At 56.8% G+C, this 22,076-nt stretch overlaps 2 protein-coding genes across 7 annotated transcripts; one reads left to right on the forward strand and one right to left on the reverse strand.

The window, feature by feature from the left end:
- The first annotated feature begins 414 nt into the window (after window positions 1-414).
- Window positions 415-3,936, forward strand: SLC16A13 (solute carrier family 16 member 13). The gene is made up of 4 exons (XM_058702933.1): window positions 415-1,022; window positions 1,172-1,315; window positions 1,911-2,648; window positions 3,325-3,936. Exons 1-4 carry the CDS (start codon window positions 824-826, stop codon window positions 3,522-3,524), a joined length of 1,281 nt encoding a protein of 426 aa, XP_058558916.1. The 5' UTR covers window positions 415-823; the 3' UTR covers window positions 3,525-3,936.
- A 542-nt stretch (window positions 3,937-4,478) lies between these two features.
- Window positions 4,479-6,886, reverse strand: SLC16A11 (solute carrier family 16 member 11). Of its 6 annotated transcripts, XM_058702931.1 has the most exons (5): window positions 6,728-6,886; window positions 6,261-6,468; window positions 5,812-5,955; window positions 4,879-5,646; window positions 4,479-4,768 (listed from the first exon to the last, which is right to left on the reverse strand). In XM_058702931.1, exons 2-5 carry the CDS (start codon window positions 6,460-6,462, stop codon window positions 4,533-4,535), a joined length of 1,350 nt encoding a protein of 449 aa, XP_058558914.1. In that variant the 5' UTR covers window positions 6,463-6,468; window positions 6,728-6,886; the 3' UTR covers window positions 4,479-4,532. The 6 variants fall into 6 exon arrangements, with proteins under 6 accessions (XP_058558914.1, XP_058558913.1, XP_058558910.1 ...); XM_058702930.1 differs by having other exon boundaries at window positions 4,879-5,955; XM_058702927.1 differs by having other exon boundaries at window positions 4,879-5,955; window positions 6,261-6,567; window positions 6,728-6,856.
- Window positions 6,887-22,076: the final 15,190 nt, after the last annotated feature.

The raw sequence follows: 22,076 nt of genomic DNA on the forward strand, positions 1-22,076 counted from the left end.
TAGCGTCCTCGGGCGCTCGGGCAGGTGTCTTCGTCTGACACTCTCATCTCAGAACCCCTGCGCCCACCGGGCGACCTGGCCTTGCAGCTAGGCCCCTCGTTGAGCAAATGGGTGTCTTCCTCTCCCGAACCAGTTCACCCACCACCTTCCCGCACGAAACTGCCAACGGGAGGGTCTTGGTGCGGAAATCCGCACGGATAAAAGTGGGCGGGGGACGCAACGGCCTCCCCGCACACCCCGGAGTCCCCGTGGGGCCCACCCGGTCGGCCGCCTCGGGTCACCTCTTTACGCATGCGCCCCACTCGCTGTCCGGGTCCGGGACGCGGCTCTAAGCCCCGCCCCGCCCTCCTGGCCCCACCCCCCGTGCTCCGGAGTCGCGCGTCCCCACCAGCGAGCCGTGCCCGGGGGTGCCGGCCGCGATGGCCGCGTAGCTGACACTTCCAGTGACAAGAGCGATAACCCACCCGGGGGCTGGCGCGCCGCAGGGCTGGGCCCGCACCCGGGGCCGCCTCGCGGCTCCTTCGCTGAACGTCGGGCCCCCGCGCGGGCCCGTCCCGCCCCGGCCTCGACCCGCCGCGCGCTGCCCGCGGAGCCACGCCCCCGGGCGCCGCTCGCCCGCCCTCCCCACCTAGGTCGCCCCCCTAGGGGAGAGGCGCAGGCGCCTCACGCAGCCTCCCAGCCGCTTAAAAGCCCTCGTCGGTGCCTTCCTCTTTAGCAGCCTGCCCTCCGCAGGCTGGGCGGCTCGCGGGGCGGAGGTGGAGCGTCCCCGCGCCCTGCTCCCGCCCGGGCGGCGCGCACTGGCTGCAGCCGCGTCCCCTCCCCGATGGCGCGCAGGGCCGAGCCCCCCGACGGGGGCTGGGGGTGGATGGTGGTGCTGTCCGCCTTCTTCCAGTCGGCGCTGGTGTTCGGGGTGCTCCGTTCTTTCGGCGTCTTCTTCGTGGAGTTAGTGGCGGCGTTCCAAGAGCAGGCGGCGCGGGTCTCCTGGATCGCCTCCATAGGGATCGCCGTGCAGCAGTTCGGGAGTGAGTGCCGCGCCCGGGTCCGGCGTGCAGGCGACCCTCCCTCGGAAGGGATAGGGGGATGGGGGGGGGGGGTGAAGGGGGCGCCAGAGAGGCAGGGCGGGGCTGGGAAGGACGCCGGAGATCTCGCAGAACCTCTTCCTCTTTCTCAGGCCCCGTGGGCAGCGCCCTGAGCACGAAGTACGGGCCCAGGCCCGTGGTGATGGCTGGGGGCATCTTGGCTGCGTCGGGGGTGCTGCTCGCCTCCTTTGCTACCTCCGTGACCCACCTATACCTGAGCATTGGGCTGCTGTCAGGTGAGGCCCAGGACTAGGGCAGGAGAGGGAAAGGGCCTCCGGGCTTTCACCTGCTTCGTGCCCCTTCCCAGAGGCTCAGGGAGGCTCAGAGAAAGTTTCTGCTAGCACCTGTGCCCGCAAGGGAGGGTTGAAGAGGGATGACTAACTTGATAAAGCGCGGCGTGGGGGATATTGAGAAATTCAAAGATGACGGATCCAGCAAATGCAAGCCCGGGGCTGGAGTGTAGGAATCACCCTACACTGTGAAATAGATCTCATTGTCCAATTTGCATACAGACCAAGAAAGGCTTCCGAAGCTTATGTAACTTGGCAGCTGGAGCTCACCGTAGCCAGAAGTGATATATAGCCCAAGCCCAACTGCAAAGTTCTGAGCTACTACCCGGCAAACGGTATTTCTAAGCCTCTGCAATCCCCTGAGGTGTATCACCCCATCTGCCAGACGGCGAGCCCAAGGCTGGGCGATTGAATAAAATGCAGGAAATCGATGCTAGGGGCTGTAACCCAAGCCTGTGCTACATCCTGGGCAGTGGTGGGATTTCTGGGTGCCCCGAGCCCCCTAAGAGTCCCCCAACCCCTGTTTGTTCCTTTCTGACAGGCTCTGGCTGGGCCTTGACCTTCACTCCGACCCTGGCTTGCCTGTCCCGTTACTTCTCTCGGAGGCGATCCCTGGCCACGGGGCTGGCACTGACCGGCGTGGGTCTCTCCTCCTTTGCCTTTGCCCCACTTTTCCAGTGGCTGGTCAGCCGCTACGCCTGGCGGGGGGCGCTGTTGCTGGTGTCTGCCCTCTCCCTCCACCTGGTGGCCTGCGGAGCACTCCTCCGCCCGCTCTCCCTGACGGAGGACCCTGCCGTGGGCGGCCCTGGGGCCCAACTCTCTTCCCTCCTCCGCCATGGCCCCTTCCTTCGTTACACTGTGGCCCTCACCCTGATCAACACTGGCTATTTCATCCCCTACGTGCACTTGATGGCCCATCTCCAGGACCTGGACTGGGAACCTCTGTCTGCTGCCTTCCTCCTCTCGGTGGTGGCTGTGTCTGACCTCGTGGGACGTGTGGCTTCTGGGTGGCTAGGGGACACCGCCCCAGGGCCTGTGGCTCGACTCCTAATGCTTTGGACCACCCTGACCGGGGTGTCACTGGCCCTGTTCCCCGTGGCTCGGACTCCCACGGCCCTGATGGTTCTGGCCGTGGCCTATGGCTTCACATCAGGGGCCCTGACCCCCGTGGCCTTCTCCGTGTTGCCTGAACTGGTGGGCACTGGAAGGATATACTGCGGCCTGGGACTGGTACAGATGGTAGAGAGCATCGGGGGGCTGCTGGGGGCCCCCCTGTCGGGTAAGGGGGACTGGGCTTCCCGGGCGGTCAGGGCTGCATGTATGGCGATTCGGGGAGGGGACTATTTAAATTCCAGTGTCTGTGAATACTGCCCTCCGGGATGGCACGGAGCACGGGTCCGTCAGAGTAGCCCCAGAGTGGGTCCATGGCGCCAAGAAATCGGGGACTGTGGGAGGATCAAGGGGAGCTATGAGGAGCCCTTGGCAGGGCGTCTGCAGCTTGGGTTTTCAGAGGACCTGGCTGGACCTGGCCGGACATAGCCCACCAGCGTCTGCCCGTTCCCCTGGCCTACTGGGCCCCAGCCCAGGTGTCTGAGCCGTGGGGTCAAAGTTCTCCATGCCCCAGATGCCAAAACCTTCAGACCCTTAAATTTCTCCTAACTATTAACTCAAAGTGTAAAAGAAGGACCGCTGTTGCTTGAAAGAAAGGCATAGGTGTGCCTGGCTCGATGTGGACACCCAGGTCTCTGCTGGCTGGTTTGGAGGCCCTTTCCAAAGGCAGGAAGGGGGTGGACATTCGCTTTAGAAACCTCGGGGTCCCAGAGTTCTGGAGCTCATCCAGTCCTGCCTTGTGAGTCCTGATTCTTCCGAGATGATGCGTTCAGGATTCTCTTTTCCCTCCACCGGTCTTGGGAAACGGGTCACCCATGTGTGTTCTTTTTCTCTCTTGGATCTAGGCTACCTCCGAGATATGACAGGCAACTACACAGCTTCTTTTGTGGTGGCGGGGGCCTTCCTTCTCGTGGGGAGTGGGATTCTCATCACGCTGCCTCACGTCTTCTGCTTCTCGGCCTCTGCCTCCAAGCCCCAGGACCCCAAGATGGATGCAGTGGATACCAAGGTCTCTCTCACCAAGGAAGGGCTGCAGGAGGACTGAACTCTGCAAAGGGACTGTCAGACCCAGAAAGCCAGAGGGCGCAAGCTCTCAGGGCCTTCTGTCCCATCCTGGTGCCCACAGAACCGCAGTGCCCAAGAACAAGGCCTCTTGGCCCGCCTCCCCCCCGGGGCAGTGTGTTGCCTGTGCCAACCTTTCTTGTCTCGTTGAGGACTCGTGGCTCTTCTTTGCTCCCACGACCTTTCCTGGAGGATCCCGGAGCTCAGCCTGCTCCCCTGCACTGTGAATCGGCCGTGAACACCCAAAGCCAAGATCTTCGCGTGCCTTACATGTGATTTCTACTTTGCTGCCCTTCCAGCTTTCTTCTCTGAAGACCGATGTTTGGGAGAGAGGGAAGCCCTTCTGAGATAAACCTAAAGAAGGAAACTGGATAATAATGAGAACCTCACAAAGAGCTGGGGCGCATGTGCTTGGGTTGGCTGAATGGGTTCATGGCTAGGAAGCGGGGAGGGGAAGTATCTATATGAACCCTGGACTCTGCTCTCTGGGCCACAGTTCCTCTGCCTTGTCCACTGACCTCTTTCCCAGTCTCCCCCCCCCCCCCCCCCCCCCCGTGACTCAGAAACGAAGACAGCAGTGAGGACACAGGGTGGGGGGAGTCTGGGAGGGGCAGCAGAAGCTTAAAGAGCTAAGGTCTGGGTCTAGCATTTCCCACAGGCCAAAGGAGCCAGAAATACAGGAAAGACTCAGCCGGGAGGGCTGGAGGGGGCTGATAGGTCCCTCATGAGCTCCCCACCCCGAACGCACGGAAGCTTAGGAACAGCTTTTCAGAGACTCCCTGTTAAAATGGCAACAGCTTGGGCAAAAACAGGTGGACCAGCTGGACGGACGGAAAAACACCCCAGAGTTCAGTGGGACCCCGTCCGTTTGAGTCAGCCTTCTTAAATATCTTCAGCAGAATGTTTGCAGCGCCCTAGATTGGCTAACAGCTGGAGCTTGCAGGAAACCGGATAGAAATTCTTTATTGGGGGAGTGGCCCAAACAAAATGGTCAACACGTAGTGTCCAGAGTGGATGGAGGGCCTCCCGAGGAGAGCAGGGCGACCGGAAGAACCGGGAGCAGCTCCCCCCTCTCGGGAGGAGGGGTGGCCTGCGGGGAGGGGGAGGCCGGTGGGCAGGAGGGCAGCGCCCCCGGCAGCCCCATGTAGATGAAGCTGCCGGAAAGAATGAAAGAGCCGCAGGCGAGGAAGGAGGCGGTGAAGTCTCCGGTCTCGTCCCTTAGGAAGCCTGCAAGGAAGGGGAAAGGAATTTAGAGGCCTGGGACCCAGGGGTGGGGGGAGGCGGTAAGGGGGGGACAGAGGATGGTTGGGAGCGGATCTGCTCGCTCGGGCCCTTACCTGACAGGGGAGGGCCCAGAAGCCCCCCCAGACTCATCAGCATCATCACCAGCCCTGTGGCCTGTACGACACCTCCGACGCCCACTAGCCCCGGGAGCACACCGAAAACCAGGGGGGCGTAGCTTCCGGCGCTCAGCCCGTAGGCCCCAGCCGCGGCCAGCAGGGCCCCCCGGCAGCCCTCCTGGCTCCCCGCCAAGGGCACCAGTCCCACGGCCAGCACCCCCAGCCCGGTCAGAGCCCCGAACACCAGCAGAAGCCGCGAGAGGGGCACCCAGCCCTGGTCCGCCAGCCAGCCGCTGATCAGCCGCGCGCCCGCGTCCCCCACCGCAGCCACGGCCACCACCAGCGCTGCCCCATACCCGCCCAGGCCCTGGTCTAAAGCGTGGGGGGCCAAGTGCACGTAGGGGACGAAGTAGCCGCCCCCAACCAGGGCTGTGCCCAGAGCAAAAACTGAGAAGGCCCGGCGCGCGAAGAGACCCAGGCCGAGGGCAGCTAAGGGCCCGCGGGGTGGCGCCGGGGGGTCGCCAGGGAGCACCAGGGGTCGCAGCAGGGCGCCACAGGGGGCGAGGTGGAGGGTGATGGCGCCCAGGACGAGCAGGGCGCCCCGCCAGCCGAAGGTGTCAAGGAGGAGCTGCAGGGTGGGCGCCAGGAGCAGCGAGGAGGCCCCGTTGCCCGTGAGCGCCAGCCCCACGGCCAAGACTCGACGGCGGGAGAAGTAACGGGACAGGGTTCCCAGGGCAGGGGCGAACACCAGGGCCCAGCCGGAGCCTGCGAACGGACAGGACGGGGTGACGACAGGGACCCGGGATGCTCTGCGCCAGCAATCCCAGCCCGGATCCTCGCAGGAGGCCCCGCCCCTTTGGCCTCCAGCCCCCAGGAAGCGCCCACCTCCACCATCACCCCTTAAGGACCCGGGTGTCCCTCTCCCCTCACCAGCAAGGACGCCCAGGCCAAGGTAGAGGTGCAGCAGACTGCGGGCGAAAGCGGAGAAGACGAAGCCCAGCGAGGTGAGGACGCCCCCAACCATCACCACGGGGCGCGCCCCCCAGCGGGTGCTCAGGGCGCTGCCCACTGGGCCTGGAAGGGGGCGGAGTCAACGGAAGACACGCCTCTGGACCCCCAAACTCTATCCAGCACTCCTCTTTGGCGGCTTGCCAGGCCTAAAGCGTCTCTCTGCTCGCCCCCCCCCCCACACCCCGCCTAATAGCTCCTGTCCTTGACCTCAAGACGAGACCCTCTCTTTTCTAGAACTCATTCCCCCCGGTCCCCACCGGTCGCCCTTTCTCAAGGGCTGTCTGGTGGGCAGGTGGGTCCTCCGCCACCGCACACACTCTCCGCCACTCCACCCCGGTCCCCGCCTCCCACCTGGGGGTCCCCCTCACTGGCTGCCTGCTGCACCGCCAGGGCCAGGGCGCTGACCCACGCAGTGTCCTGAGTGCTTCGGTCAAAGTGCTCCGCGAGGTCAGGGAGGGCGAGGCCCAGCGAGCGTAACAGCCCGTAGGAGAGCCCATTTACCGCGAAGGCTGCGGCGGCCACCACCCAGCCCCAGCCCCCGTCGGGGGGTCCGGCAGGCTTGGAGGTCATCGCCGTCTGGGGAAGGGGGGACACACAGCGTCGGCGCCTCCTCTAGGAGACCTGGGCATCCCCGAGATGCAGGTTCTGGCTGCTGGCCAGGGTGGGCACGGCCCCCTGAGCACGATACGGCGGGGCGGAGGGAGCAGGAGTCAGGCCTACGGATAACCCCCACCCCCATCCCCACCCCCGGTCCGCGCGGGCTCCCGGGACGGGGTGACAGCCGGATCCCCCAGGCCTGGGGCTCCCCCTCCCACGCCCACCCCTCCCCCCTTACCCGGCCCCTCCGGGCGGTGAGGGAAGGGGAAAGGCGAGGACACCCCGGCCAGGTTTTCTGCCTGCTTCCTGGGCGGGCGGGGCCCCGGAGGGGAGCGAGCGCCGAGATGGAACCCCACCTGGACCGGCTCTCTCGGTAAACAGAGCTGGCCACCGGGGCCTGAGCCACCTGGGACGCGGGGGGGTGGGGGTGGGGGGTAAGGAGGGCGGGGGAGCTGACTGTCAGCCAATGGCCTAGCCGCTGGTGAGGCCAGACGCTGAGTCCCACGGGGATTGAATTATATACACACGCCTACACACACACACACACACACACACACACACTTCTCTACCTCCTCACCAGGGAGGGGGGCGGGAAGAATGAACGCGGCCCGCCCGGCTCAAGTCCACGCACCTGCCACCTGCTTCTCCTGGGGGAGACCCATTGGATTGCAACCCAGGGCAAACCCAAGGTCGGTAGGCAACACGTGGAAATAGGCGTGACCCCCAAGGCCAGGGGCGCTGAGTACTTTTGCTCTCAGGGAACATTGCTGGAGGGCCAGGCAATTCTTGGATATCAAATCACTGACCTCCACTGAGTGCTCATTTCTTGCTCAGCAGTAACAGGCCCTCAAGGACCCAGGGGGAGGAAGAAGATTCCTTTACTAGGAGACGCTGTGATGAGCCAGATGCCCTTTACCCATGTCACCTGTACACGCTCCCAGTAAACCCGTGAAGGTGTTGTGCCCAATTTACAGATGAAGCTACCGAAACTTGGAGAGGCTAGGTGCGTTGCATCAAAGCAACCCAGCTAAAAGATGGTGGAAATACTTGAATTTGGTTGGATCTGTCCAACTGCAGACGGTGAATGGAGAACAGGCCTAGGATTGTGATAGAATACCACAGTGGAGGGAAGGGCCTGGGGACAGTATGATGGCTGACTAGCCTGGAAATGGCAAAGCTTCTGCAGGGCCAAGGAGTTCGTGATTCTAAGATAAGCGTCACTGGGAAGAGAAAGGATCCTTGGGATCAGACTCGCGGAAGATTCAGATTCGAATTAAAAAAAATTTTTTTTTAACGTTTATTTATTTTTGAGACAGAGACAGAGCATGAATAGGGGAGGGTCAGAGAGAAGGAGGCACAGAATCTGAAACAGGCTCCAGGCTCTGAGCCGTCAGCACAGAGCCCCCACGCAGGGCTCGAACTCGCGGACCGCGAGATCATGACCTGAGCCATAGTCGGATGCTCAACCGACTGAGCCACCCAGACGCCCCTCAAATTTTAAAAACAAAATAAGAAATCTGAGAATTGGACCCAGGTACTGATTTCATGGGGGAACTTTATTTAAAAGTATACTTTTTACACCAGGATTAAGGTTACCGTTGCTTTACTTCAGGCATTTGAATCAAGAGATCTGTGGGGCGCCTGGGGGGCTCAGTCAGCTAAGCGGAGACTTCGGCTCAGGTCATGATCTCAACAGTTTGTGAGTTGCAGCCCCGCGTCGGGCACTGTGCTGACAGCTCGGAGCCTGAAGCCTGCTTCGGATTCTGTGTCTCCGTCGCTGCCCCTTCCCTGCTCATGCTCTGTCTCTCTCTGTCTCTCAAAAGTGAATAAACGTTAAAAAAAAAAAAAAGTGAATCAAGAGATGTGTTCTTTGGTTTAATCATTGCGCAATATCATAGAAAATGTGGCAATCTCCAGTTTGGAGCAGGCGTCACCCGAGAGCCACGTGGGGGCAGTGTTCCCTAATTGTTGAGAGAGTATCTGCAAATTGGAGGAAAACGACCACATTTCTCTACTTTGGGGATTAGGCCTTTAACAGTCGAAAGTAGACTCCCCCTCTCCCCTCTCTCCTGTGCCCTTACAGCCATCAGTGCCTCACCTGCTCCGAGGACATGCCTGGCTTTTTCTCGCTTGTGAATTTTTGCAGGTGTGATGCCCACTCCTTGAAATGTCCTGGGTGGGGAGCAGGGGTCCCTGAAGGTTTACAGTCCTGCCCCGTGCACCCCAGGAAAGTGGTCTCACTGGTTTCCCTCCAGCCAGGGCTGCTGTTGTGAGAGGCACCCGAAAGGCGAAGCCGGCAGACCCCCACTTCCCAAGCCTGCTGCTGAGGACTCTGCTGCAAGCTGTACCCCCTGTGAAACAAAGCTCGCACTGTCCGCTCTCCATGGTGGAGTAAACACGCAGCGCTCAAAGAGGAGGCCGGCGCCCCTGGGTCCGGCGGTTGTACAAAGCGACCCTAAGCACCTTGACGGGCCACCTGTGAACCTAGAGGGCATCCCAGGGCCTGGGACTGGGCTGATGGGTGGTGAAAGCGCACGGTCATTTTCTGTCTCACGCTCCCTATATTCTTAGCCAAAGTGACCATCACTTTACAGCTTCTGCTTATGGGGCCAACACGGCGTCGGAGGTTGGGAGAACGGACTCCAAGCTGGACTTTCTCAGCTCAGCCGCTTATTAACCGTATGATGGTGAGCAAGTTACGCAGCTTCCCTGTGCCTCAGTTTCCCCATCTCTAAAATGGGGGTAATGATAGTGGCTATGTGGTAGCGTTGGTAGGGGATTAAATGAGTCGCTGTGTGTCTACACCTATGAGGACAGGACCTCGAGAATGTTGGTCTCGGTTGCTCTGGGGGACCCCGGCTGGACCCCACGGGGCCCCTGCTCGGTCGAATGCTGCCGTCTCTCCCTTCCGAGCCCCCACACTCAAATTAGGGCAAAGGTGAGATACAGAGAGCTCGACACAGGGAGAGGGACACAGACCCCACCGAGCGGTGCACGGGAGGAGCTGACTCATTCATTCGCTCAGGTCTGCTGGGAAGCCTTCACAGAAGAGGAGCCCTTGAAGCTGGGTCTTGAAGGATGAGTAGGAGTTTGCCAGATGGTTGCCGTGGGCGGGGACACTCCAGGCAAAGGGAGCGGCTTGTGGAAAATCACAAATGCAGGCACCAGCTTGGCATATTATTTATTGTTTGGGGAGCCGTGACAAGCGACTGTGCGGAGACGAGAGAGCATTCAGAACAGCGCAGGACAAAGCCGCCAGGGTAGAAGAGGCTCCCGTCATCCCAGGTCTTGAAGACCAGACTGGAGGGTTGAGACGTTTTCCCAGGGACCGATGCCTCTCGAAAATTTCCACTGACGTAGTAGCATTCGCGAACATCAGAAGCTGAACACAGAGGATGACGGAACACCCCAGTCGGGGGCGGGGGGGGGGGTGGCAGGAGAGTCCGGGGCGAGACACCTTTTTTTGAGGTGGAAAATTTCTCTGAAATATCTTGTTTTACGCTGAAAATTCACGTGCAGGTCTGCAGCCTACCTCATTCTAATCTTTTAAGTTTTATTTTATTTTTGATTTTTTTTTAACATTTTATTTTATCTTCTGAGAGACGGAGAGAAACAGAGGGTGAGCAGGGGAGGGGCGGAGAGAGAGAGGGAGACCCAGAATCCGAAGCAGGCTCCAGGCTGCGAGCTGTCACACAGAGCCCGACGCGGGGCTCGAACTCACGAACCGCGAGATCGTGACCTGAGCCGAAGTCGGACGCCGAAAAGACCGAGCCACCCAGGTGCCCCCAAGTTTTCTCTAGGTCATCTCTACACCCAACATGCGGCTCGAATTCACGACCCCGCGATCAAGAGACTCACGATGCACCCACTCAGCCAGCCGGGCGCCCCCTCTGCTTCATAACCTTCGACGCATATTTTCACGGGAAAATAATGCTTTAAGTGACAAAGCAAAGCATTTAAGTTTTTCTCCACCAAGTCTCCACTGAGGGTGCAGCCAAGCCCCTGGGGGAAGTCGGCCCCGACCCCACCCACCGCTAATCAGCAATGGTTGCTTCCCCTGCCTACTTAACCCCCATGGAATCTTCTGGGCCTGCAGGAACAACACTCACCGTTGTTTGTCTTCTGCCCCTCACCCCCACGTTGCCTGGGAGGCAGGCCCCGGCACTATTGATCTCCGGGTCTTTGACCCCAAGGTGCAAGGTGACAACTAATCCAGAGAAAACGCGGAACAGGGGATGCATGGGCTGAGCAGACTGGATGGGGGTGGGGCGGCATCCCAAGCGGTGGCTGTGATGGGCCTGGGTGCCGCTGCCTGCCCACAGGGAGAAAGCCCCAGACACAGGCGCTGAGCCAGGGAGATCAAAAGAGAGGGTCAAAGTCTGCTCGTAATTTGGGATCCAGGAGTGTGTGGGGCTGTAACTATAAAACAGCTCTGGGACTTTCCCAAGGCAGCACCTGCAGGGGGCTCTTGGGGCCCCAGGGGTCTGAAACCCCAGGGAAGTCCTGAGCTGGGCCCAGCCATCCCCTGGAGCCGCCTGCCGGGTGGGATCCTTCTGCGGAAGGCCGGCGGGAGGGAAGGGGGCAGGCAGGGACACGGGGCTGCACTCCAGGTCGGCAAAGTCTGACGCTCTCTGGAGTTTGGCCCAGCTGACCTTGGGCTTCCGTGTGCCTAACAAAGCTGCCTCTCGGGGCGCCTGGGTGCGTTCGGGGGCTCGTGAGTTCGAGCCCCGCGTCGGGCTCTGTGCTGACAGCTCGGAGCCCGGAGCTGTTTCGGATTCTGTGTCTCCCTGTCTCTCTCTGCCCCTCCCTTGCTCACTCTCTCTCTCTCCTTCTCTTTCTCAAAAATAAATAAACATTAAAAATAAATTTCAGAGCTGCCTCTTACCCCATCACCCCCAAAATCTTCTCCTTCGGCGCACCCAGAGACCAGGCTTTGGGAAGTCAGCACAGACCTCAAAGCCCAGAGCCAAGGCCTGGAAAAGTGGAAGGAAACATGACCCAGGAAGAGGATGGGGACGCAAAGGTCCGGATTTGTGGGTCAGGGCCAGGCCAGCACATGGGCTGAGATGCTCTGAAAAGAGGGGGGTGGTAGGTAACAAAGCAGGGGGCAAAGGCACCCACCCAGGACGGTGGGGCTCGTTGTGGGCAGGGAACGAGTCCCCTTGGGTGACCACTTGTGAATGGAGAACGAGGCCGGGTCCCCTGAACTGCCTGTGGGGGGCTGGGCCTGGGTAAGGGATTTGCTGAGTCTGTGGCGGAAGGAGCCTGGTGACGGGGTCACAGTCAGAACCCGCAAGACAGAGCTGAGGCTGGAGCCTGGGCCGGGCCGGATCCTACCCTCCCTTCCTCCTCACTGACTCCCCCTACCAACCCGTGCCTCTTGCAGCCCAGCCCCATCCTGTCCCTCTGCCACTACCCCTGCCTCCCCAGACCCCTTCCCAAGGGGAAGGCCGGCAGCCTCTGGCTCCTGGGTCTTTCTGGAAGCCCAGTTTCCAATGAGAAGGGATCGGGAGAGCCGGAGCACTCCGCTGAAGGCGTTGAGCCTGGTCTGTGTGTCTAAATGTCCAAAAGTGTCTTACCTGGCATTTTCTGGTTCTGGGACTTTGGCTCACGTCTGTGTCAAAGCTCTTAATTACAGCCATGGGTGCTAACTCTGACTTACTGAAGGAGAGAAATGGTGGATTACAGGACACCAGGTAGTCTCAGAATTACCCAGAAGGCTACAGAACTTTGGCAGAAAATGGTCTGCCGAGGGCCTAGATGACTTACAAGGGCCACTGCTGTCACCGCGGGCCACTAGACGTTGCTTCTGGCTCTCTGCCACCACCGGGCCTAAACCCAAGCCCAGGGTCTGTGCTCCTGACCACCTGAACCCCAGTCACGTGCTCTCGTCCTAGCTGGAAGGGACACCGGGAAAGAGCACCTGTGCCCTCAGCATCCCTAGGTAGGTGGATTCTTGTCTCCATCAAAAATAATGAGGCGGGGTGCCTGGGTGGCTCAGTCGGTTGAGCGTCCAACTTCGGCTCAGGTCACGATCTCACAGCTCATGAGTTCAAGCCCCACATCCGGCTCTGTGCGGACAGCTCGGAGCCTGGAGCCCGCTTCCGATTCTGTGTCTCCCTCTCTCTCTGCCCCTCCCCCACATGCACTCTGTCTCTCTCTCTCTCTCTCTCTCTCTCTCTCTGTCAAAAATAAAAACATTAAAAAACAATTAGAAAAAATAACGAGGTGGGGCGCCTGGGTGGTGCAGTCGGTTAAGCGTCCGACTTCAGCCAGGTCACGATCTCGCGGTCCGTGAGTTCGAGCCCCGCGTCAGGCTCTGGGCTGATGGCTCGGAGCCTGGAGCCTGTTTCCGATTCTGTGTCTCCCTCTCTCTCTGCCCCTCCCCCGTTCATGCTCTGTCTCTCTCTGTCCCAAAAATAAATAAAAAACGTTGAAAAAAAAAAAAAAAAAGAAAAAAGAACGAGGCACACGTCAATCATGTCTCAGCAAAGCGTAGACCAAGTGTGGGTGACCCTTCGTTCCGTCTCCTCCCGTTCTTCTGGCCACAGGCAGCCACCCTTTCATCCTCTCGGTCCAGTGTGGTCTCCAGCTCCCTGCAGGCCTCCTGTCTTGATTCCAGAGGGGGAGTCACACCAGAAAGGGCCAGAGGTGAGGGTTGTCATTTCCCCTCTGCAGTAACCCAACCTCTTAGCTACCTCTGCATCCTCTGGGCTGCTGTCTGCCTTCCCAGCCCCAGCCTGCGACCTTGCATTGGACTTAAAGGACTCGCCCCTTAGGGGACTCCCGAAGCTGACAACCCTTCACATCTGCCGAGGGCTACCGGGACCCTGCTTGGCGGGATTCTGCTTCCCTGAGGAGCACCGTCTTCCAGAACCAAAGCCAAGGTGGGAGGAGACAGGGAGTGAGAGAACAGGTTTCCCCCCCCCCTGCCGGGATGTCACTTGGACATCCTAGAGCCAAACATGTGTAAGGCAGAGCTTTGGGGATCAAGTAAGCGGGAAGGGGGGCTGTCTTCTTCCCCCCCAGGAAGAGCTCCCTGCACAGACACCAGGAGCAGTGGGTGGGCAAGTCCCGAAGTCTCTGTGACCCTGAGGCCACAGGACCTCTGGCTTGTGTGCAGGGTGGGTCTTTCCCTTCGGGGTCCCGGCCTCCCACGGAGTCCCTCTTGTCTGCCCAAATCTCCTTTGTCCCGGCCCACACTTCAGGGTCATTTCCTCTGCAAAGCCTTCTCCAGCCTCTCCCTACTTGCAAAGCATTTTCAGTCCTGAGCAGTGCTTCCCCCAAAGGGTCCCTTCCTTCTCTCTCTTCCATTCAGGCATGCGGCCTTTACCCAACTTTCTTCCCCCGGTCTCAAGTCCGGGCGTGTCTCTCTTTCTTGGTTTACAACCAGGAACTTCTCGCAGTGGGACCGACCCAAAGCACATTTGTGAGTCTAGTGTCTACTGTCTATTTGAACAGGGTGGTGGCAGGGGCTGGCCTGAAAGGAAGTCACATCGGGCTGGGCCTACAGAGGTGGAGGCGAGGCCTTGGGCATCCGGTCGACCAGCTGCCTAGCAGAGGCATGTGACTTACCGGTTATGAGCTTACCCGTCCTGGACCCAGAGATCCGGGAGGTGACAAGTTGGTGCCCAGGGCTCAGATGTCTTGGGACAGCAGCCAGTGATTGCTGGGAACAGTGAGCAGCAGTGTGGGGTAAGACTGGAGCCTGAGCTCCATGGTACATAAAGCCGGGTTGTTCTTCGTGGCTTGTGGGTTTATTTCCCTGTTGTCCTTGAGGAGAGCTGATTCATCCCCTGAGTACACAGGGCTCAGGACCAGAAGCTTTCCGAGTGCTTACAGATATGTTACGGACCTGAAAAAAAAGTATATTCTAAAAGCCAAAAACTACAAAAATCTAAATTAATAAACGTCTAAGGAAATGTGTGCAAAATACAATGGTAGCCAATCAACATCTTGGTTAAATTTCATATTCCTAAAGTTTCATTACATCGGCACACAATTTGTAGATTAGTTTTTCTCACTTCCTAGAATTTCCTGAGTGTTCGTGGATTCAATCCGTTCCTTGTAGACAATTCTAAAAAAGAAAACCCTTTCAAACACCTTAACAGCAAACATATTATGTTTTGTGTGCAATGTAAGGGTTTGTTTGTCTAAACAAACACATGGGGGAAAGCTGTGGATCCCCGAGTGTTTGCTTAGGTCTTTAAGAAAACCCTATCCCAGTTCACCGGGGCTCGTGAACCCAAGGAGAGTGTTGTGTGCGGCCTCAGGCCACAGCCGTGAGAGGAACCATGTGCGCCTGGGCCCTGAGGATGGAGGCAGAGAGGGGCCCCAAGGAAGAGGGGAAACTCGGACCAGAGAGTTAGTGCTTAGTTTTTGTGTTCTGCCTGTTCGGACTAACCCATGGAGTTTCTAGCTTGGCTTTATTGAGGAGGCTGTCTTCCTAAGTCCTCCCGAATGTGATTATCCATTTTGGCACTGACCTTGCTGGAGAAGGTCATCAAGAGGACCCGACGGGCAAGGGACCCTGGAGCTTGACCCCAGCAATCAGAGCCTCCTTACCCACTCTCCTGTCCTTAGAGCACACATTCTGCCATTTTCAAGGATGCGGCCTTGAGAGAGCGACGTGTCGTTGAGACCATCTGGCCCGGACACATGAGTGAACCCTGTTAAGGCTTCTGTGTAAACGTTTAAGAGTCTGGCGGGCAAGTGCTGAGACCTACTCATCTTGCTGCCGCCCAAGACCAGCCTTGCATAGGAGTTTTCCCTGCTTATTAAAACTGTCATCGGGGCGCCTGGGTGGCTCAGTCGGTTAAGCGGCCGACTTCGGCTCAGGTCACGATCTCGCGGTCCGTGAGTTCGAGCCCCACGTCGGGCTCTGGGCTGATGGCTCAGAGCCTGGAGCCTGTTTCAGATTCTGTGTCTCCCTCTCTCTCTGCCCCTCCCCCGTTCATGCTCTGTCTCTCTCTCTGTCTCAAAAATAAAAAAAAAGACATTAAAAAACATTCTCATAAAAAAAACCTGTCATCTAACAACCCGGGGTGGCCACCTCTTTCTTTGGTCTCTCCCTGTCCTCCGTGTCCAGGAGCCAGTTTCAGATCTCACCTGGGGAGCTCCCGAAGTTGCCAACCAGCCGACCTCCGGGGCTCAAGCAGCCTTCGGCCCTGCCGCCCTGCCCTACACCATACACTCCACCCGTTCGTTATCCCACACCCCCGCCCCAGTCGGGGCTCTCTCCCTTTCACGTTTGTCTTTGTCTCCAGTTACGGGTCCAACTTCCCCGTGATGTCACCGGGTATTGGGGATGGTGATGAGAAGTGGCCGTACCCGGAGATCCCAGCGGATGGCAGTTCTTGGTAATATGAGCCCCAGAAGGAAGGGAAGATTGTGTTGCTTAGGATCACAGACCCTTCGGGAAAGCATAAGACGCGTGCTCGTTGGCTGCGAGTAGCAAAAACTTGGCTTAGACAGTAAGAAAGTACATTATCTCGCGTATCGATGAAACTGGAGGTAGGAATACCCAGGGCTAGCGCATCAGCGGCTCGACATCATCAGGGCACCATGTTCTCCCTGTGTCCTCATTCCGTTGCCCTCCGTGTTTTAGCCTTTTCCTTTTACCATTACAGCATGGTATCCAGGCGTAACATCTCTCCCGATGTGTCCCGCTTAGCAGGAAGGAAATCTTTTCCTACGGCCCCGGAAGTGGCCAGATTGGTATCCCACGATTAAACCAGTCGCTGACAAGGCGGATGGGACCACCTTGATTAACTACCTCTGGGGCTGGGCTGGAGCCAGCCTCACCTGAAGCACACGGCCATATGGAACAGGGTGGGTCCCTACACACCATTCGGGGTCAGGTAGGAAGAAAGGAAACGTTAGAATTGTCGCTGTGTAGGAAGCCAAGCGTATCGTTGGAGCCATTTATGAATGCCAACTTGGGAAGGTTGAAAAACCCAAGATTATTCTAGAGGGCCAGCCTCTGCTGGGGGGTTCCTTGGTTACTATTGATGTGATTTGTCCCCTCTGATTTTTACCACAAGCTCCGCCGTCCCCCACCGCACATACACACAACGGGAAGAAACACCTAGACTCTGGGTAAAGGACCTCACGTAATGTCCGGCAGGAAGTGGACATCAATACAGCAGCAATAAATAAATGCATAGCTCCCTTCCCCCAGCGCAGATGACCACACCCACATCCTAACTGGTCTCCTTGCCTCCGGCTGGCCCGGGCAATCCAGTCTCTTCACAGCCCGCAGAGTGATTTGTTTCAAAATTCAAATCTTATCTGCCTTCAAAGGCTCTCCATTGCCCTCAGGACAAGCGCCAGATTCCTTAGGCCCGAGCGCAAGTCCCTTTATCATTTCAATCCACCCTGAAAACCTTGTGAGTTCTCAGATCCTCAGCTTCAGCATGGTGACACAGGCACAGAAATCATAAAACACGAAGATAACGAGGCATCAGAAGTAAGAGTCAGCAGAAATAGCAAACATCAGAATTAGACCTGTGTATTTACATGTTAGAATTATTGGGAAAATACAAAATAACTAAATCTAATATGTTTAAATAAAGAGAAGAAAATTTTAAAATATGAATAAGAAGGGCTCCTGGGTGACCCAATCGGTTAAGTGTCCGACTTCCGCTCAGGTCATGATCTCACCGTTCGGTTCGCGAGTGCGAGCCCCGCCTCGGGCTCTGTGCGGACAGCTCGGAGCCCGGAGCCTGCTTCGGTTCCGTGTCTCCCTCTCTCTCTGCCCCCACCCCGCGCGTGCTCCGTCTTTTTCTGTCTCTCAAAAACAAATAAACAAAAAAAAATATTTTAAAAAACATGAACAAGAAAAAAAAAAAACTATCAAAACTATTAGAACGATTTTCAGCAGAGAGGGTCCACAGCTGCTGCCACCGTTTTGGGCACAGTAGTGAGGTTGGGACCTGAGCTGGTCCACTGCAACCGTGCTGGGGCTGGTGGGGTTCCATGTGGCAACAGTGTCTCAGCATGTTGGTGTAGCGATGGCCGTGGTGGATGGCTTCCCCTGAAAGGAGTAGACTAGAGGCGTTGAGTGTCCTCGGGTTCCAAACAGAAGATCAGGAGTTTGATTCGTTGCCTACTTCACTGTGATTCACAACATGCACAATTGGGACAGGACAATGTTGAATCCAGCCGTTTCCAGGGCCAGGTAAGGTAATGGGGGTAATTCTCAAGCAGAAAGAGCCAGAAGGCAGGTGACCCAATCCTTCTTTGACTTTAAGAAGAGAAGGTCTTGCGGTTTAAGAGAGGAGACATCCTGAGAATCCAGAAAAACCTGAAGAGCAGTGGTTGGATGAGGACAGCAGAGGCTGGAAGGGGTTAACCCCAGTCCCTACAGTTGAGAATAGACCTGCCTGCATCTCGGGACTGGCTGTGACTGGTGGTCAGGGAACTGGTAAAGATCTCAGGATTATCCCCCGGCAAGGGGCCGATGTAATGGAAACAAGGTAACTTCCCATCCTGTCCTGTCCCACTGCTGGATGGACAGAATCCCAAGGGGCTTCAGCAGAGCACAGCTAGACAAACGTTTTGCGGACAGAGGGGACGATCTTTTTTATTTTTAAAATTTTTTTGCAACCGCCATGTGTAGGATTTCTTACAGACGTCAAGGGCAGTCGGCTCGTACACATTCTGTTTCTATGACTTTCTGGGACAGAAGGACTCCATTCCTAGGGGCGTGGTCAGGGTACGAAACCAGAGAGTTCACGCATTAACTTCTGAAGTGGCTAATTTTAGGCAGTATTGGCTACGCCTGGGTGGATTGGCATTTTGTCCCCTATTCTCGGGCGGTGCAAATCAACCTGTAGGAAACGGATGGAGTTAGGAGGGCGGGGCACGGCTTAGCCTCGTTTGTCTAATGATTTTCCGCTCTCGTTCTGAAACCATTCCGTCGAATGACAACAGACGGTGTCCATCCACCCCTGCGAAGCGATCACGCACCCTGTGGACGACACGCAGCCGGATCGCTTTTCCATTTATAAAACCTGACCGGTTATGACTCACGCTGGCATTTCAAATCCTAGTCATGCTCAGGGCACTGCTTAGAGGCACTTGTCTTCCTTCGTAGCCAGTGATGCGTGCATTGCTCTCCAGATTCTGTTCGGACTCTTGTCCTTCTTTTCCTCAAAGCTCCAGGTGAGGCAACTCTGGGTGCAACGTGTATTTCACGCCACATGAGACGCCGGCTGTGCAGGGCACCTCGCTCCGCGCATGGCATCAAGCTGGTACTGGACGCACCCAACACCCAGCTCTCCGCCTTCCCCCGAGGGGTCAGGTAGCTGGCTCGCCCTGCTACAGCAGCTAAATACACGCCTGACCCTTGGCTTTCCCTCCACAGTCGTGAGCCACCCGTCACTACCGCAAACATCCTGTCCTCCCCCAAGGAAGCACCCCGAGCAGCCGGGAAACCAGCGGAGCTCCCCTCCTGGAAGGAAAACTCTTTCGCAGAAGCCCCAGCCGGTTTCCGGATCCTCACGTTTCATTGGCCAGGACGGAGTCACATGTCCACCCCTAAAGCCAATCGGGGGCAAAAGAGAGTAGGCGTGCCCTAACGGGCTGCAGCCAATCCTAATCCAGCGCTTCCTAGAGGACGGAGGCGGGGCTAACGCTGGACCGGCCGCTGCCCCAGACCTGCAACCCCGAGCGGGGCGGGTGGGGGGGAAAGAGCGGCCGGGGACCCCAGAGAATGATGGTCTGCAGGGAGAAAGAGGGGTGAAGCGGATGGCAGGGAGGGGAAAGAGACCCTCGGGGCTCCAGCTCCCCTTTCCAGTCCGTCCCAGGGCTTCAGCCCCTCCCCAGCCCTGGGCTGGCCTGTTGGCTTACCCCAGAACCCCCCCAAACGACAGAAGTGGATGGTCTCACGGTTGTGGAGGCCGAAGCCCGAAATCCAGGTGTCAGCGCGCTCCCTCTGAAGCCTGGCGGCGAGGAGCCTTCCTCCCCAATTCCCAGCTGCCAGTGGTTGGTGGGCAGTCCTTGACCTGCCACCTGGGTGGCCACGTGGCTTTCTCCCCTGGGTGTCTGGGCCTCTCCTCTCCGGATGTGGACAGCGGGCATATTGGGTTAAAGACCCACCGTACCCTACTGTGACCTCATCTAAACTGCTTACATCCGCAGCCATTCTATTTCCAAAGAAGGTCACAGGCACGGGTCCCGGTGTTAGGACTTCAACGTCTCTTTTTGGGAGCACCCAATTCAGCCCTTAACAGGTTGTGTGAGACTCCCTTATAGAACAAATGGTCTTTTTGCATTACCTAAACCCGGAGATTTTTCTGTAGTTTATAACCAAAGAGTCCTTCCAATACAGGATTCTGATAGGGGTTCAAACGGGTCCAAAGAAACAGGTGTCGGGCATCACCTCCTTACCTGAGCCTCCTTGTTTCCGGAAGCAACTTAGAGAAGCTTACATAATCACCAGAGGGCAGTTTTCTCTCTTTCGAACCAAAGTCCTTTTTCAGAAGAAGGTCTTGTGTAACTCTGAATACAGAGGGTTTGCTTGCAAAGTTAGAGAGCCAGCATGGGAAATTTCCAATGCCATTGGGTATTTGTACTTCCTCCTAGTCCCTGCCTGCTTTCTGGACATTGACTTTTTAAAAATCATTTAAGTGTGTTTGTTTGTTTTGAGAGAGACAGACAGAGAGAGAGAAAGAGAATCCCAAGCAGGCTCTGCACTCTCAGCGTGGAGCCCAATGCAGAGCTCGAACCCACGAACCATGAGATCATGACCCGAGCTGAAATCAAGAGTCGGGTTTTATTTTGGGGGCGCCTGGGTGGCTCAGTCGGTTCAGCGTCCAACTCTTGATTTGGGGCTCGGATTGTGATCCCAGGGTCGTGGGACTGAGCCCCAGGTTGGGCTCTGTGCTGACCATAGAGCCTGCTTGGGAGTCTCTCTCTCTCCCTCTGCCCCCCTCCCCTGCTCTCCTTCTAAAATAAAATTTTTAAAAATTAAGATTTTATTTTTAAGTAATCTCTACACCCAACGTGGGACTGGAACTCACAACCCCAAGATCAAGAGTGACACGTTCTTCTGAGCCAGCCAGGTGCCCCTGGACATGGATAGTCTTAATATTCAGAACCTACAACCAATTGTACACCCTCATCTAACCAAGCCCCCTCCAAGGATTCTGACTTTTCAGAGCTGGGACAGCCTCCTCTTTGTGACTCTGGAAACACTGCCGCATCCCAATCAGGCTGTACTTGATTTTGTCTTTGTTGCGGGGAGCAGGGTGTGTGTGTGGGGGGGGTGACAGTTACAGCATGACCTTGACTCGCTCATTCCAAACTTGGAGGGCTTGTGAGAGCTAGTGAAATTTTCTAATTAGTATTTTTCCTTTTTTTTTTTTAAGTTTATTTCTTTTTGAGAGAGAGAGAGAGAGAGAGAGCGCATGCACATATGAGCAGGGGAGGGGCAGAGGGAGAGGAAGAGAGAGAGAGAGAATCCCAAGCAGGCTCCATGCTGTCAGGGCAGAGCCCAAAGCGGGGCTCGATCTCAAGAACCATGAGATCGTGACCTGAGCTGAGATCAAGAGTCGAGCCCTCAACCGATTGAGCCCCCCAGGTGCCCCCTCACTAGTATTCTTCAATGTCATATGTTTGTTGGTCTTTTTTAATTAAAAAAAAAATACACTTTATGCAGTTAGAAAATCCAAGTGGTGCAGAAAGACATTAACTGAAAAGAGGCACCTGGGTGGCTCAGTCCATTAAGCCTCAGACTCTTGATCTCGGCTCAGGTCATGATCTCATGGTTTGTGGGATCGAGCCCTGAGTCGGGCTCTGGACTGACAGCTTGGAACCTGCTTGGGATTCTCTCTCTTCTCTCTCTGCTCCTCCCCCCCACTCATGCTTTCTCTCTCTCTCTCTCTCTCCCTCTCTTCTCTCAAAAATAAACAAACATTTTTAAAAAATCTGCTCATCCTTCAAATATCACTTAAATCTCACTTCTTCAGGGCGGGCTGCTTGGAATCCCCCCCAGTTCTAAATCCCTCCGTAAATCTGTGTTTTCACCCTCTGGGCTGTCATTCACTTGTAGTTAGTAATTCAAATGTCTGTCCCACTGACGGGTGAGGCCGTGAGAAGGAAGCCCTCACCTGCCCCTTCACTGATACAGTCTCTGCCCCTGGGATGGCGAGACCTGATTTTTAATGAAATGTTTCAGCCCTCTGCTGATCAGTAGATCGTTTGCTGATGGCTTTTGGATTTTCCTCTGTTTCGACTCAAGTTTTCACAGTTCACGAATGGCTTGTGGATTTTATGCAATATCTTCTGGAAGCCAGTGTCCTATGGATTTCTCTTTCTCCATGGTTTTGTTGAGCTGGAAAGTTAGAAAGTTAGATGTTAGAATCTAGATGCTGAACCACCCTTGTGTATCTGGAAAAAATCCTACTTTGCCATTTATTGCACAGTATTCTTTGGATGCACTGGTGGTTTCTACTGGCCGGTATTTCAGCTAGAACTTTTGCATGTTTACTCTCTTTACGGTAGAACATGAGATGCTCCACCTCAGGGTCATGAGATCAAGCCCCACACTGGGTGTAACGCCCACTTTAAAAAAAGAAGAAAAC

Source organism: Neofelis nebulosa, chromosome 16 (genome assembly GCF_028018385.1).
Source record: "Neofelis nebulosa isolate mNeoNeb1 chromosome 16, mNeoNeb1.pri, whole genome shotgun sequence".
NCBI lineage: Eukaryota > Metazoa > Chordata > Mammalia > Carnivora > Felidae > Neofelis > Neofelis nebulosa.

Bases quoted from the DNA above. Each gene is read 5' to 3' on its own strand.
- SLC16A13 (XM_058702933.1), top strand. From the start codon at position 824: ATGGCGCGCAGGGCCGAGCCCCCCGACGGGGGCTGGGGGTGGATGGTG. The intron at 1,316-1,910 runs GTGAGGCCCAGG...CCTTTCTGACAG, and splicing joins GAGCATTGGGCTGCTGTCAG to GCTCTGGCTGGGCCTTGACC. The intron at 2,649-3,324 runs GTAAGGGGGACT...TCTTGGATCTAG, and splicing joins GCTGGGGGCCCCCCTGTCGG to GCTACCTCCGAGATATGACA.
- SLC16A11 (XM_058702930.1), bottom strand. From the start codon at position 6,462: ATGACCTCCAAGCCTGCCGGACCCCCCGACGGGGGCTGGGGCTGGGTG. The intron at 5,956-6,260 runs GTGAGGGGGACC...GCCCCCTTCCAG, and splicing joins GGCGGTGCAGCAGGCAGCCA to GCCCAGTGGGCAGCGCCCTG. The intron at 4,769-4,878 runs GTAAGGGCCCGA...CCTTCCTTGCAG, and splicing joins TCTGGGCCCTCCCCTGTCAG to GCTTCCTAAGGGACGAGACC.